The following is a 13,182-nucleotide window of genomic DNA, read 5'->3' on the forward strand; positions in this document are numbered from 1 at the left end:
TCCTTTTTAGCAATTACCATGCTGCGGTGTCCAATACTCTCCCCTGGACTCCAGAGACCACCGTCATTGATTCACTAATGAGAAACATGGGAACGAGAGGAGAGGCGCGACACTGATTGGAGAAGGTGTGTAACTGGTCAGGTAGTCTGCGCCCAGTCTCTGGGGACGTCTAACCCTCCCATTGAATGGCTGGAGAAAATATTTCCTCTTGCAGCAGCTCAGTAAATCCCATCAATACACAACAACGACTAAGAATGACAAAAACATGACTTTTGGTTGTTTTTCTTTTTTATAAAATGATATGAGTAATTTTTTTATAACACCTTTTTGACATCAACATACCTCTTCATTAAACACAATATTAGAAGCCATAAAATCACATTTATCTGTTTTACATAAATTTCAGGCACAAAGCCGTAATAGCATCTTTTGGTCATCTTAAACATTCTTAAATATTCATATATTTTAAACATCCTTGCAGATTCCATACAGCAAACAAAGAAAAGTGTTCAAAGAGCAAATAAAGTCAGGTGGAAGAGCCATCTATTAATTCATGTGGTCCACTCAAACGTGACAATATCAAAGTGTCAATAAAGTACGTTTTGGTGACGATGAGAACAACCAAGAAACACCAAGAGAGCACAAAACCTGGTTGTTCATATACAGTATTGCATTCCCCGCTGTCAAAATGCAACAACATGTCCTGCATCATGAGCACTAAAGCTGGATTCTCCAGACACTAGTAATTTAGTAAAACACACACCTTAGTGTTGATCATCACATGACTCCAAAACAATTACAGTTAGATACAGCAAGCCAGTGTTACGTTACAAAACAGAATGTGATGGGTGGCGGCTGGTACACAGAATTTATTGCAGGGCACACCAAACATCAATAAACAATGTCTTCTGAGCAATCGCCTTCAAAACTCTTTTTGATTTGTCTCACGTCACGGCCAGAACCTGATTATTAAAGTTCATTTTATTAGTCATAATGGCAGAAGACACTTATCTAAGAACAAAGCAGGAGGCTGAATGGGGACTATCGGTGACTGTGAGGCGGCTGCATCTGTAACATTGATCTGAGCAAATTCATGCAACAAACACACACTAAAACTTCTACAGTTCAACTTCACTCACGCTATTTTTGTCTTATAGTGTATTATAGGCCTCGCTCGAGAAGAAGAAGACCTTTTTTGCAAGCAGACATCTCCCTGAAAAGGTACTGTCCATGAAAAATATGGCCTTTTATAGTAATGTTCACACAGATCAACGACCCAAAATCCACAATAGTCTCACAGAAACAGTATACAGGTATATACAGTACATAAAACACATTTGAGAAACAGAATAGATCCTTGTTTTTAGAATACTTATAGTTTCAGTGCAATCAGAGTGGTGTTTCAGAGAAAGATCCTATATGATGGTCAACTGCAGTGTCATCTGGCTCATGTTGTTCAAGTAGATTGATGAGGTTTGGGTGTCTAAGAAGTACAACATAGGCCTGCAGTTTTCTTTGCGACCGCTATCTGTATAGTGAAGCTCTACAGTAGGTACATGTGGTGGGAGACATGTGAGAATCTAATATGGATTGTTCTGCATTGCCATTAGCTATTTCTTTACATTGGCTTTTTGAAACTAGTAATACACGGAATGGGTTTAAATATCTAATATAATGTTTTTTTGTGCAATCTGTGATGGGAAGTCTCTTTCTGGAAACAGACTCACCACAGCTGTCTGTCTGGTTTTAAGAGTAGCCGCGCTCAGCGTACATCTTTCCCGCCGGCTCCTGTACATACTCCTCTGTCTTATCCCAGTCCTGCACCCAGCCTCCGTTGAGCTGTGCCGTGGCCCCGTAGCTCTTAGCCGGGCCGCCCATGGCGCCGTAGCTCTGGGTGATGTCGCCCGTCTCCTCGGCCAGCTCGTCCTCATCGATGAAGCCGCACTTCTCATCGCTGGTCTCTTCTGGGTCGGCCCATGGCTGCTTCTCCCCGGACGCAAAGATCCCATAAAACACCACACCCCCATAGTGCACGAGGGAGGCAATGAGGAAGACGTACTGCCACTCTTCACGGGTCTAAGGACAGAGGAGGGTGAGGTTTCTTATTTAAAGCCAGTGGGGCCAGACATGAGAAACAACATTTTCTGATAAAGCTTGAAGGTTGTTTTTTTTGTCTTTTTTTCTTACATAAATGATCATGATTTGTGTTTGTGTCAGAGCAATTGGAAACATCTGGATTAAAATCTAAAGACAGGTCCCTATCAATCAGATCTGATCAAACCACACCTACAATAGACTTGATGAAGCAGACTAAACTTTTAGGATTAATATTGATTCCTGACAATATTATTTCTTGCTAACTCTCTTTTGATTATTGCACATTTAATACCCGATATTTAGCATTAATGAGCATACTTGAACTCTAAACCCTGATTTCAGGGACTATAAATGCTATCTCAGCCTGACTCTGCACTAATATTCACACCACTGCATGAATAGAAATGACTCACCTTGTTCTTTGTCATTGCTCCCACTATTAGAGGACAGACCATTCCTGACAGGGTACCCACTCCGTTGGATATGCCCATGAGGATGCTGGCATAGCGAGGAGCGATGTCCAAGTGGTTGACATTGAAACCTAGAGCAAACAGAGTGAATAATCAGAGTTTGGTGTTCATTTAAACAGAGGCAGGGCAGAGTTTGAGTTTGAATACAGTGATGTAAGACTCACCTGATATTGCAAATCCACTAAATCCCACGGCCAGAATTAGGAAAGAGATGGCCACCCCCTTACTGTGAGAATAACCAACCACTAATAAGAGAGTGGCCTCCATCCCAAACCCTGAAAACAGCAGAACAAGTTAGCTGACTCACTGATGATAGATATTTATAGATTATCATGATAATAACAAAGACCCGATTGTTGAAGCCTCACCTCCACAGTTCATGATTTTCCGGACCGTAGTGGTGGACATGATGTTGTGGGTCCGCCAGTAATCCGCTAACTGTCCTCCTAAGGGCACGATGATGGTCATGACCAAGTGAGGGAGAGCCGACACGATTCCAACCTGAGGAACGATCAGACACTTGTCACAACAAGTGGCCTCTCCGTCTCAGGACAAATCTTTGTCTGCAATTCTACCTCTGACTCCACTGTCACATGAGAGCAATATTTCACCTGCAGTAATCACAGCGCAGCCACAGGCTCATCCTGAGGCTGAATCACAGCTGCCAAAGCAGCTTGATTCATGCTTCGAACTCTCACAGCAGGGCAAACGCTGTGGCATTCGTAAGATTGTCTGGACCCTGTCGTTAGGAGGACACGAGCACTCACCAGAGTAACCTAACCCAACCAGACTTTCTACAGCGATTCATTGTAAAATTACACATAATCTCCAAAGATTGTTGTTTTATGAAAAACAACAATCTTTGTCATTAATAATAATGATAATGGTAATAATAATAACAATAATAATAATAATATAATATGTTGATATAATCCCATTCATCTGAAACCGATTTTTCAGTAATTTCATAAATTTAAGCAGACATTTCATTTAAACTGTAGTTCTTCATTTCATTTTAGATGGGACCATATTCTGTATAATTCAGCTGTATCTCTCTGCACTAGGCTTTGCAGGCTGTCAAATGTTCATCAATCAATATCATGTTAGGTTCAATGTCACAACTGAGAACAACAGAAGGGTCCATGGTTCACCAGCTCTAAACCGACGGTTTGCACACACTTGAGCCTAAGTGGCTTTACATTGTCATCGACTGTGCACGCAACTACAGAGATCACACTCTTAACCACTTTTTGCTCTTATCAATGAACTAAAACAACTGTGGATTTGTTGAAACATTGCTGACGGTGTGATCCACAAGAACCAACCATGTCTCTGTTTAGAACTGGTGGCTAGAGGAGGATGGGCTGGATTATGTCGTACAAAGAAGACAAGACCAGGAACCAGGCTCACATCCACAGTTTTCATCGCAATCTGTCCCTACCCTGAAGACCTGACCATGACTACACAAAACTTCAATAATGCAGCATCTGCACAGGTGACAACACATCCTCAATATCTCAAGAGAAAACTTTGATCTGTTTTTTCCAATATACAGTTGCAGTTTAGCTACATATAAATATAATTTCTTGGTGACTTTGCATTCACACCTGTAACAAAGCAAGAACACACACAAGAAGAATTACGATGTCCATAATTGTGCTGCACTGGTTTGTTCTGGGAGGTTTCCTACCACTCAAACCCACATAAACTTATCGTTGTAGTTTTTCAAAGGAGGTTAAATCGAAAGCAACTGGACTTAGTTATTTGTCTAGGAAGACGTTTCACCTCTCATCCAAGAGGCTTCATCTTCCCGCACCATTCTAAGGGTAGCCACCCCAAATTGTTCTGCAATAAGCCGGTGCATATTCTCATTTGTCCAGGTCATAGTATTTCAAAGGAGGTTAAATCGAAAGCAACTGGACTTAGTTATTTGTCTAGGAAGACGTTTCACCTCTCACGTTTCACCTCTCATCCAAGAGGCTTCATCTGATGAAGCCTCTTGGATGAGAGGTGAAACGTCTTCCTAGACAAATAACTAAGTCCAGTTGCTTTCGATTTAACCTCCTTTGAAATACTATGACCTGGACAAATGAGAATATGCACCGGCTTATCGTTGTAGGTTTATACTAATACACTGTTGGCCATAAAGTTGGAATAATTTTGTTTTCAGACACATTCCTCTCTTTATTCCTGTTTATACACATCTGTAACCACCTTTGACCAGGTGCAATGATTAGATACTGAATCCCATTTACCAGTTTTGAGAAGCCAAACACTTGATCTATCAAGAATAAATCACATTGTCAAAATCATTTCATGAGGAGAAGTAAAAAAAAAAAAAAAAAAAAGTATTCCAACTTTATGGCCAACAGTGTATTTGTCTGCAACAAACAAAATAATATTTTTGTCAAGATCTAGAATTAAAACATACAAATATACATACATTACTTTACACTAAAACTGTAAAATATACACTGAATGTTTCAACAATATTGTTATACAGTACTTGTTTTTCAGAATATTAAGAACCCTATAAATAGCAATCTGCTCTGTCATTATTTAATTAAAAATACCTGGGAAATTCTCAGTTCATTATCACATGCGTTCAAAGATATTTTGGGGGCTCACCCCAGGAATTATCAGTGGTTTATTTACCTTGCTGATTTCAAAGCCAAACACCTCTTCAAAGTACGCAGGCTGGCTGATGAGGAGCAGATAAAAAGTCCAGCTCCTACAGAAGTTGGCCACGATGATTGCATAGACAGGCATTGAGGAGAAGAATTTCCTCCAGGGGGTCCCGAATTTCTGTTCAAAACAAACAGATGATCAGCTGGACGTGCAGTAATTGGCGTTGTTGTGTCACAGATAACATGATGCAGACGGAAAACTCACTTCCATGGCGCCCATCAGCTGGGCGCTTTCGCCGATGCTCTCCTCGATGTAACGCCGCTCCTCGTCGGTGATGGTCGGGTGCTCCGCTGGGCTCTCATAGGACGTTAAGACCCAGAACAGGTACCAAACAATCCCAAAGGATCCTGAGCACACCATTAGAGCAATGCAGTCAAGAATCAAACATGTCAGGCTGATTGAATCTCATTTAAAATAATAGTGGATACATTTTTTTATTATTTAAATAAACCGTATAAAGATTTTGTAGTCCAATCAAGGTGTTTATCAGAATCAGATAAGAATCAGAACTGTTTTATTGCCAAGAGCAGTAAAGGTCAGTTTACAGCACGAGGAACTTGTCTTGGTGTCAGGTGCAAACATAAAAGTACCAAAAATAGAATAGAATAAGAAAATAAAATAAAATAAAATAGAATGAATTAAAATATTCTAGTGCAAAAGATACGCATATATACAAAAAGGAAATATGCATACCGTATACGATAAATACACATACTATATAAAAGAATAGAATAAAGATATATACAAATACTACTAAAATTACTTATGAAGAGGACACTCACCGTACACATAGAAGACAGAGGACCATCCTGTGTACTGGACCAGGATCCCAGCCAGAGGCATGGCTATCACTGCTCCAGCATAGGACCCTGAACAAGACACAATATCATGACCAGGCAGAATGTGATCCTGGCTGCTGACTCAGAGTCGCAGCGTGTTCACTACACATTTACACACATTTTAGGAGAAATATTTTGTCATTGGAAACCATAATTTCTGTGTGTGCAATTTTGTTATGATAAAATCTCTGTATCACTTATGAGCCGCTCTGACATTTCCACAGAAACACAACTATACAGTATATATGTGTGTGTGTGTGACTTTGTACCACAGAAGGAGATGGTAGCCAGACGACTCCTCTCCAGCGGCGGAGCCCATTTACTCCAGATCCCATGGCAGGCTGGGTAAGTCACTCCCTGTGTGATGACAAATGAAATCACAGTCACTCTCTGATCTGATCAGATTATCTGAATAATATCTGAACACGTAACTTCAACATATTTTTCCTCGATTCATGTCTGATAATTGTCATATAACTGCACAAGTCATTTTATTCTCTAAATTCATCAATGAAATCCATATCAATTTTCTCACTTTTACTCAATAGCAATTTATATAATGTGAAGCTATTCCACTTGGTTGACGTAGTCTGTTCCTTATTTGCCAAAGACGCACAAGACAAATTGTAGTTAATAACAAACAAACTGATATGCATCGGGCCTGACCTTTCTAATAGAGACTAATGGGTTAGGTGTGAGTCGGTGCAAATTCACTTCATGGAAGGAGAAAAGAAAACTGAATTGCTCCCATTAAATCTTCATTACACACTAAGTGGCATACAATCAACTATTGATAGACACAAATTGCTGGGGCTTGCAGTGGGAGACACCCTGAAATGCTAATGTTTAATTTGCAGTAATAAGTTGACGCTTGCTGAGCACCGGCGACTCGCTCCACTTCTGATGGTCATGAGCTGCTATTGAAAAGACAGTACGCAGCTAAAGAAACTAACAAAAGAGGATGACCTTCAGTCCCATAATAGCATCTCTCTCTGAAATCATGTCCTTTGTTTTGAGCTGTGGTAGCTGCCTGTATCAAGTGGGTTTTATACCTTTTGTTCCATTTGTTTCTATGCGAACATGATGCTGTTTCGGTCAGGTAAACCAATATTCAAAGTCCCTGCTATTCAGGGTTTCATGTTGTTTGCTGTTTGCAGACTAATCTGGCAATTGTGTGCAGTATAATATAATAGGCTCCTTTTTTTCCCAGAGCAAATTCAAGTAGAAAGCCGAGATGTTCAGTATAGACAGAAGGGTTTCTGTAAAACGTGGTTAAATATTGAATGTCCGGACAATTTCATTAGGTCTTGAGTTCAGCTCGAGGCTTGATAATGAGGCATCATTTTTGAGTCTTTTAAAAGGTCAAGATCTGATGGGCAAACAATGCAACAGTACCTCCACCAACCCTTGTAATATCCTCACAAAGATGACACATCCATAGTGCGTCCGGGCAGCGGAGGGAATGAACATGTTCAGGGTGGATGTCAGCACGATGGCAGCCCCAAAAACTCTGGGTGAACAGTGTGTTGGGATTATTTGTCAAAATGTTATCGAAACAAAATCATTGCATAAAATTGCAGCAATATGTATCAGATTCAAATATGTCATAGATATTTAAACATTACAGAGCATTACAGTACATTTTATAATTCTTTACTACACAGTGGAAATAATAAACACTGAGGAGGAGGATAAAGCACTGCTAATTGGATGCCACACACACACAACAGGCAGTTATTCAGTTTCCAGGGGAGTGAAGACAGGAGGTGTTTGCAGCAGAAGGCGTCAGTGGGCTCAGCTGACTTGGCATGATGAAGCTCTTCATCTTGCATCTTATTTAGGCTCCATTTCCCTTGGTAGAGAGATGCTCTCTACCAACCCTACACTGTTAATGTACACAGACTGTGACCTCATCCTACTGTAGCCTGTCTCCTCCTGCAGTGTCTCATGCTTTTCTAAATTGGACTTTTCTTGTAATCGTTTTTTTTTTTTTTTTTTTTCCCTCATTCTCTCTAATAGTAGCTGACTAATCAGTTGCTGGTGAGGTGCTCTAGTGCTACATGCAGTCTGTGCTGTTGAAATCATACTACAATCATTACTCAGAGGCACATTGCACACGGGGCTTTGGCTGGTGTGGTTGCCATGCCTCTGAATATAAAGGATTAGACGTGGTCGTCCCGTGGGAGCTCATTAACATGAGGAGGCACGCCTGGCGGGCATCAGCCAAATCCCCACTTTATCTGCCGGGAGGTCACACTCCTTTCTTCATCCATGTGACCGGCCAGCGCAAATATTAGGCTACACCCACATTTCCATTTTTTTTTTTTTTTTTTTTTTTTTTAGATTTCAACAGGGACACCTCCGCCACAGGGGGAACAAATATTTAGAAACCATTTCCTCATCTCACCCCTCCTGCTGTATTTGTTCCTCGTTTATTTTCTGGAAAAAATGAAAGAAAAAGAGAAAAAAGAAGTCTTTTTTTTGCACCTGTTTGCAGCCAGTCTTGAGGAGATGTACCCTCCTGGAATCTGAGTAACGATGTAGCCCCAGAAGAAGGAGCCATGGATCATCCCTACAGTCTCTGGGTCCCAGTTGAATTTCGCTTTCTTTCAGACACAGAAAAAAAAAATAGAAAATGGAAAAAATAAGGACACATTTAATTCCTTTTTGGGGCCCAAAAAAAAGAATGTGCATGAAGCCTCTTTTCCAAATGTGAAATACATTTTAATTTGATATGTTAATATTAAGGGGATCGGTCAAGAAAAAAAACCCAACAACAACCAATTTTCAGGAAAATTATGAATGAAAATTACAAATCAAACATCTCACACTTATTTCTAAACTTCAGTTATAGACTGGGGCTGTGCAGGTTTTCAATCTAAGGGGCTCTGGCCCTCATCTCCTATCAAACGTGAGGGGGCGGGGTTTACAAGCACCTCTAAGACGATGATCTTGCCGTCTTGATGGATCGTGTGGTTATTGACCATGCTGACGATGGCCACACCCAAGTTACACCGGATACCGAAGGAGATGCAGAAGCCGAGACCGCTCAGCATGGCGATCATGTATCTGCGCGGGGCCCCGAAGCATGTGCAGTCACACAGCGGCGCCTTCCGCTCCTGGTCCTCCCTGGGTCTCCCATCCTCCGTCAGCTCGATGGCTTCACCTGTTTGCTGCTTCTTCTCAAGCTTCCTGCACCACAAGCCGATTAGACGCTCGTTACTACATATTTTTGCATGCTCCTTTTTTCTTTTTAAAGGTTTATTATAGTCTCTGAATTGAAACATGCAGGCAGGTTTAAAAAGAGGAGGCACCAAGTGGAAACTATAGCTAATGAGAGATCTCGTTGATTTTCTGCAAAACAGCACCAGGAATAAATCTATTTCTAAATGTATTCACACATTACATCCTTAAGGCGTTTTGAAGCTTCATCATAGAAAAACGAGTTCCATCTTTACATCGACAGGCCTTAAATCTTCATTTTTGCTCTTTTCCTTTGGCACAGGCCCTTTAAAGCCTGCACCGTTTTATTTCATTTCATTCATTCTCTCTCTCTCTCTCCACTTCTCTGTGTCTGGATAAGAAAACGCTGGTTGGCAAACGAAGGGAAAATGACCTTGATACCGCATTGCAGCAACATCAGCATCACCGTTGTTTGTAGTTAATTTTGCTTCTTTCAAAAAAGAAAAAAACTGTTTCACTCTCATCAGTGAGGTGTTGGTATTTTTGATCTGGCTCACACTCGGGGTTTCTTCATTTTGAAATAATGATAACAATAACTGTGATTCATTTAAAAGCCTAACATTGAAATGTGAAGGCCTCACTATCAGGCCTGCTACAGCTCAAATCAAACCCACAGATTTTTCTTTTCTTCTTCCTCCAGTCACAGCTTTGAGTCACGTTCCTGTGCTGCACCTCACAATCAAGTTCAACAGCTGAGAGGCATTTTACCACCAAAAAAATCAACCAAAAAACTCACCATCACCTAAAATATGTGTAGCTATGGAAAATGCTTCGTGTTTTCTGATTTTCTGCTTTAATATTAAACAAAACTGATCGTCTTCATTCACACATCTAATATGAATTAAAGCAATTCAATTTTTTATTCATATTAAACACAGTTCCTCTGCAGCCAACCTCCCCCCCTGCTGTGATTTTAAAACGAGGTTGTGTTTGCTTTGCAGTCAGTCATCAGGCATCATTTAGACACCATAAAAAATATAGGGAGTCTATTGCTATGAAGTCCATCGATCTTGAATTAATACAGATGGATACATAAGGTAATAGATATCCTCCGACCTTGTGTCACGACTCGCTCTGTTTCATTAATTATTAAAAAACACCCACAGCTGCTGGTGGAGGGGATCGTCCTCCAGGGAAATATCTGATCCTTAAATATTCGGGCCACACGACTCCGCTTCCAGCATCCTGTCCGCGATCCAGCTCAGAAACACCAGATTCCCCCTTGTGATTTCATTTTAATTCAAGAATGAGCACATTTGAAAGCACATTTTTTCAGGCCTATACTGTGCGATGTTATCATCTGGATATTTTTCTGTTTAATTTCTGACACATCCCACTCTGTGGTTAAAAGACATAAATGCTGATTTCTTCTTACCTGTACAGACCCCCGAGGGCCTTTCCTGCGAGTTGCTTTATCCCCTCTTTAGAGGTAGGGAGAGGTTTCTCCTTGCCTGGCTCCATATCCATATATTATTTTTCTTTTAATTAAAATAAAAATCTACAATACTATAACAAATGGAAGTGCAGTATTAATGCGCATATTGTTGAGATATTAATCCAGATATAATGCGTGTCTTTCTTTTTAACAGACAAAAGTATCGATGTCCTAAAAAAGATGAGCCAGAAAAATGGAGAAAGACGCTCAGTCTGAGAGAGCTGCTTCCACAGTCACAAAACAGCAGTCAAATAAGTCCGCTTCTGCCTTGCGCAATGTTAATCCATGCAGTGCCATCTTAAGATCCAGCCAGCGATAGCAAACAGACAAACTGAGGGTTAAAAAAAAATAGAAATAAAAAAATAAAAGTGGATTCAATCGTTCAGATTCTGACAGGAGTCGAGGTCGGAGACGTGGAGAAGCCTTCAGCCGGTGCAGGTTAGCGGAGCTCCGGGCTCTTTATCTGAGGTGAGGATCTCCGTGGCGGTGAGGCTGCAGCCGGAGGAGGCTTCAGCACCGCGGACAGCGCACAGCTCGTCTACCTGTCAGCAGCTCCTCCCTCCTCTCCCTCCCCTCTCTCCTCTCCTCTTCCTCTCCTCTCATTCAATTACCGATCAAAAAGCCAGTTAACGGCGACGACTGTCTACAGCCTGACCCCTCTCCTTCACTCTCATCGAGCCGAGTTGAAAATTATTTTAAGGATGAGCTCCGACCGCCCATAAATCACTTGCTGCAGCGGGCACAAAGCAATGAACCCCCCACCCTACACCACCCAACCCCACCCCTCCACATCCGGTTACTTCTGGGGAATAGACATTTACAACATCTGGAACACATGAAATAAAATAAAAAGTAGGCTACATAAAATAAAGCTTTATTTTTTGCTTAATTTAACAAGTTGTGATTTCAGACATTCAAAAGGAAGTCAGAGTTGCTGCTGTGGAGTAGTGGATGCGCAGTCAGCCACGCAGAGGCAGTGTTGTGAAGGAAGTTGAGATCAAACCAACTGAGATGAGATGAGATAAAATACACTAGACAACATTGTTACAGATGATTTTTTATCTGATTCAGTAAACTAGAGGAAGCAGATTATTAAACAGAGAACATGAAGGTTTTCTATAGCTGATCATGTTAATTTACATTTTCCACAGGTCGTGCGGATGCAGGTGCGGTCGATGATGCGCACACGGGTGCAACAGTGGACATCCCCGGCCTCCCCCTCCTCCTCCTCATCACCGTCATCCGGGTCCTCTTGGAGATGACAGAGGCCACCTGTGTGCCCGGGCAGTGGGAGAGCAGGGCTGTGAAAGTGAAGCGGAACTCCTCTCTGAACTGGCGGCCGATGAAGCAGCTGAACAGAGGGTTGACGCAGGTGATGAGGCTGCACAGAGACATCTCCAGGGTGAAGGTCAGGTCCGGGCCCCCCCAGGAGGCGGGGTCGTCCGGGTAGACCGCCCGCATCACGACGGCAGCGTTGCGGCTCAGGTGGTAGGGCAGATAAAACAAGGCGAAGAGGACCAGCGCAGCGCTCAGCGCCCTGCGCAGCCGCCGCCGCTTGTTGCGCGGGTCCGAGCGGCGGCGCAGCTCGCTGACGCTGCGGAGGCCGCAGTAGCAGATGGAGAGCAGCGGGAGGAGGAAGGCGGTGATGGAGCAGAAGAGGGAGTAGGGGAGGCTCTGCCCGGTGTCCCTCAGGAGCACATACAGGGTGCAGACGGTGCGGTTGCTCCCAGGGCAAGTCTGCACCACGGTCATCCGAGCCACAGGGACGCTGAGCACCAGCGTGGCCGCCCACACCGCCACGCACAGCAGGCTCGTCCTCCTGCGGCCCAGCAGCACCAGGGAGCGCAGCGGGTGCACGATGGCCAGGTAGCGGTCCACGCTGACGCAGGTGACGAAGAAGATGCTGAGGTAGAAGTAGTTGTGGTAGAGCAGCCTGACGGCCACGCAGAGCGGCTGGCCCAGCCTCCAGGAGAGCCCGGCCAGGTGGTAGTGGACGAGGAAGGGCAGGGCCAGCAGCCAGGCGGTGTCGGCCAGGGTCAGGTTGAAGAGGAACACCGTGCTGCGGGTCCAGCGGCGCAGGCGGTGGGTGTAGACCCACAGGGAGAGCAGGTTGAGGGGCAGCCCGAGGATCAGCACCACCAAGAAGAAGGAGGGCATCACAAGGTGCTGGACCACCGGTAACCCACGATGCATGTCCGGGGCGCAGAGAGCTTCCTCTGGAGGCTGGATGATGGTCATGGGCACAGAAGTTCAGCAGGAGTTGTGACAGGCAAAGACTTCTGATGCAAACTAAGCTTCACTTAACCTATCTCCATATATACGTGGGTCACAAGTTATATTACACATTATAGAAGAAAATACTAAACCTAAACTATGCTTTGCTGCGAGAAACCATTTCTGTTCCATATAA

The 13,182-nt window shown here is 43.0% G+C and overlaps 2 protein-coding genes across 2 annotated transcripts; both read right to left on the bottom strand.

The window, feature by feature from the left end:
- Positions 1 to 1,746: 1,746 nt before the first annotated feature.
- Positions 1,747 to 10,804, bottom strand: slc17a6a (solute carrier family 17 member 6a; the record flags this gene model as incomplete). Its single annotated transcript, XM_083973263.1, has 12 exons — positions 1,747 to 2,076; positions 2,511 to 2,638; positions 2,732 to 2,842; positions 2,936 to 3,068; positions 5,223 to 5,372; positions 5,460 to 5,602; positions 6,038 to 6,124; positions 6,364 to 6,451; positions 7,490 to 7,604; positions 8,582 to 8,700; positions 9,031 to 9,286; positions 10,713 to 10,804. The coding sequence occupies 12 exons, from the start codon at positions 10,802 to 10,804 to the stop codon at positions 1,747 to 1,749; spliced, it is 1,752 nt and encodes a 583-aa protein (XP_083829389.1).
- A 1,099-nt stretch (positions 10,805 to 11,903) lies between these two features.
- On the bottom strand, positions 11,904 to 12,947 carry LOC310987313 (P2Y purinoceptor 4-like; the record flags this gene model as incomplete). Its single annotated transcript, XM_083973510.1, has 1 exon — positions 11,904 to 12,947. Exon 1 carries the CDS (start codon positions 12,927 to 12,929, stop codon positions 11,904 to 11,906), a length of 1,026 nt encoding a protein of 341 aa, XP_083829636.1. The 5' UTR covers positions 12,930 to 12,947.
- Positions 12,948 to 13,182: the final 235 nt, after the last annotated feature.

Source organism: Trachurus trachurus (genome assembly GCF_905171665.1).
Source record: "Trachurus trachurus genome assembly, chromosome: 6".
In the NCBI taxonomy this organism is placed as follows: Eukaryota; Metazoa; Chordata; class Actinopteri; order Carangiformes; family Carangidae; genus Trachurus; species Trachurus trachurus.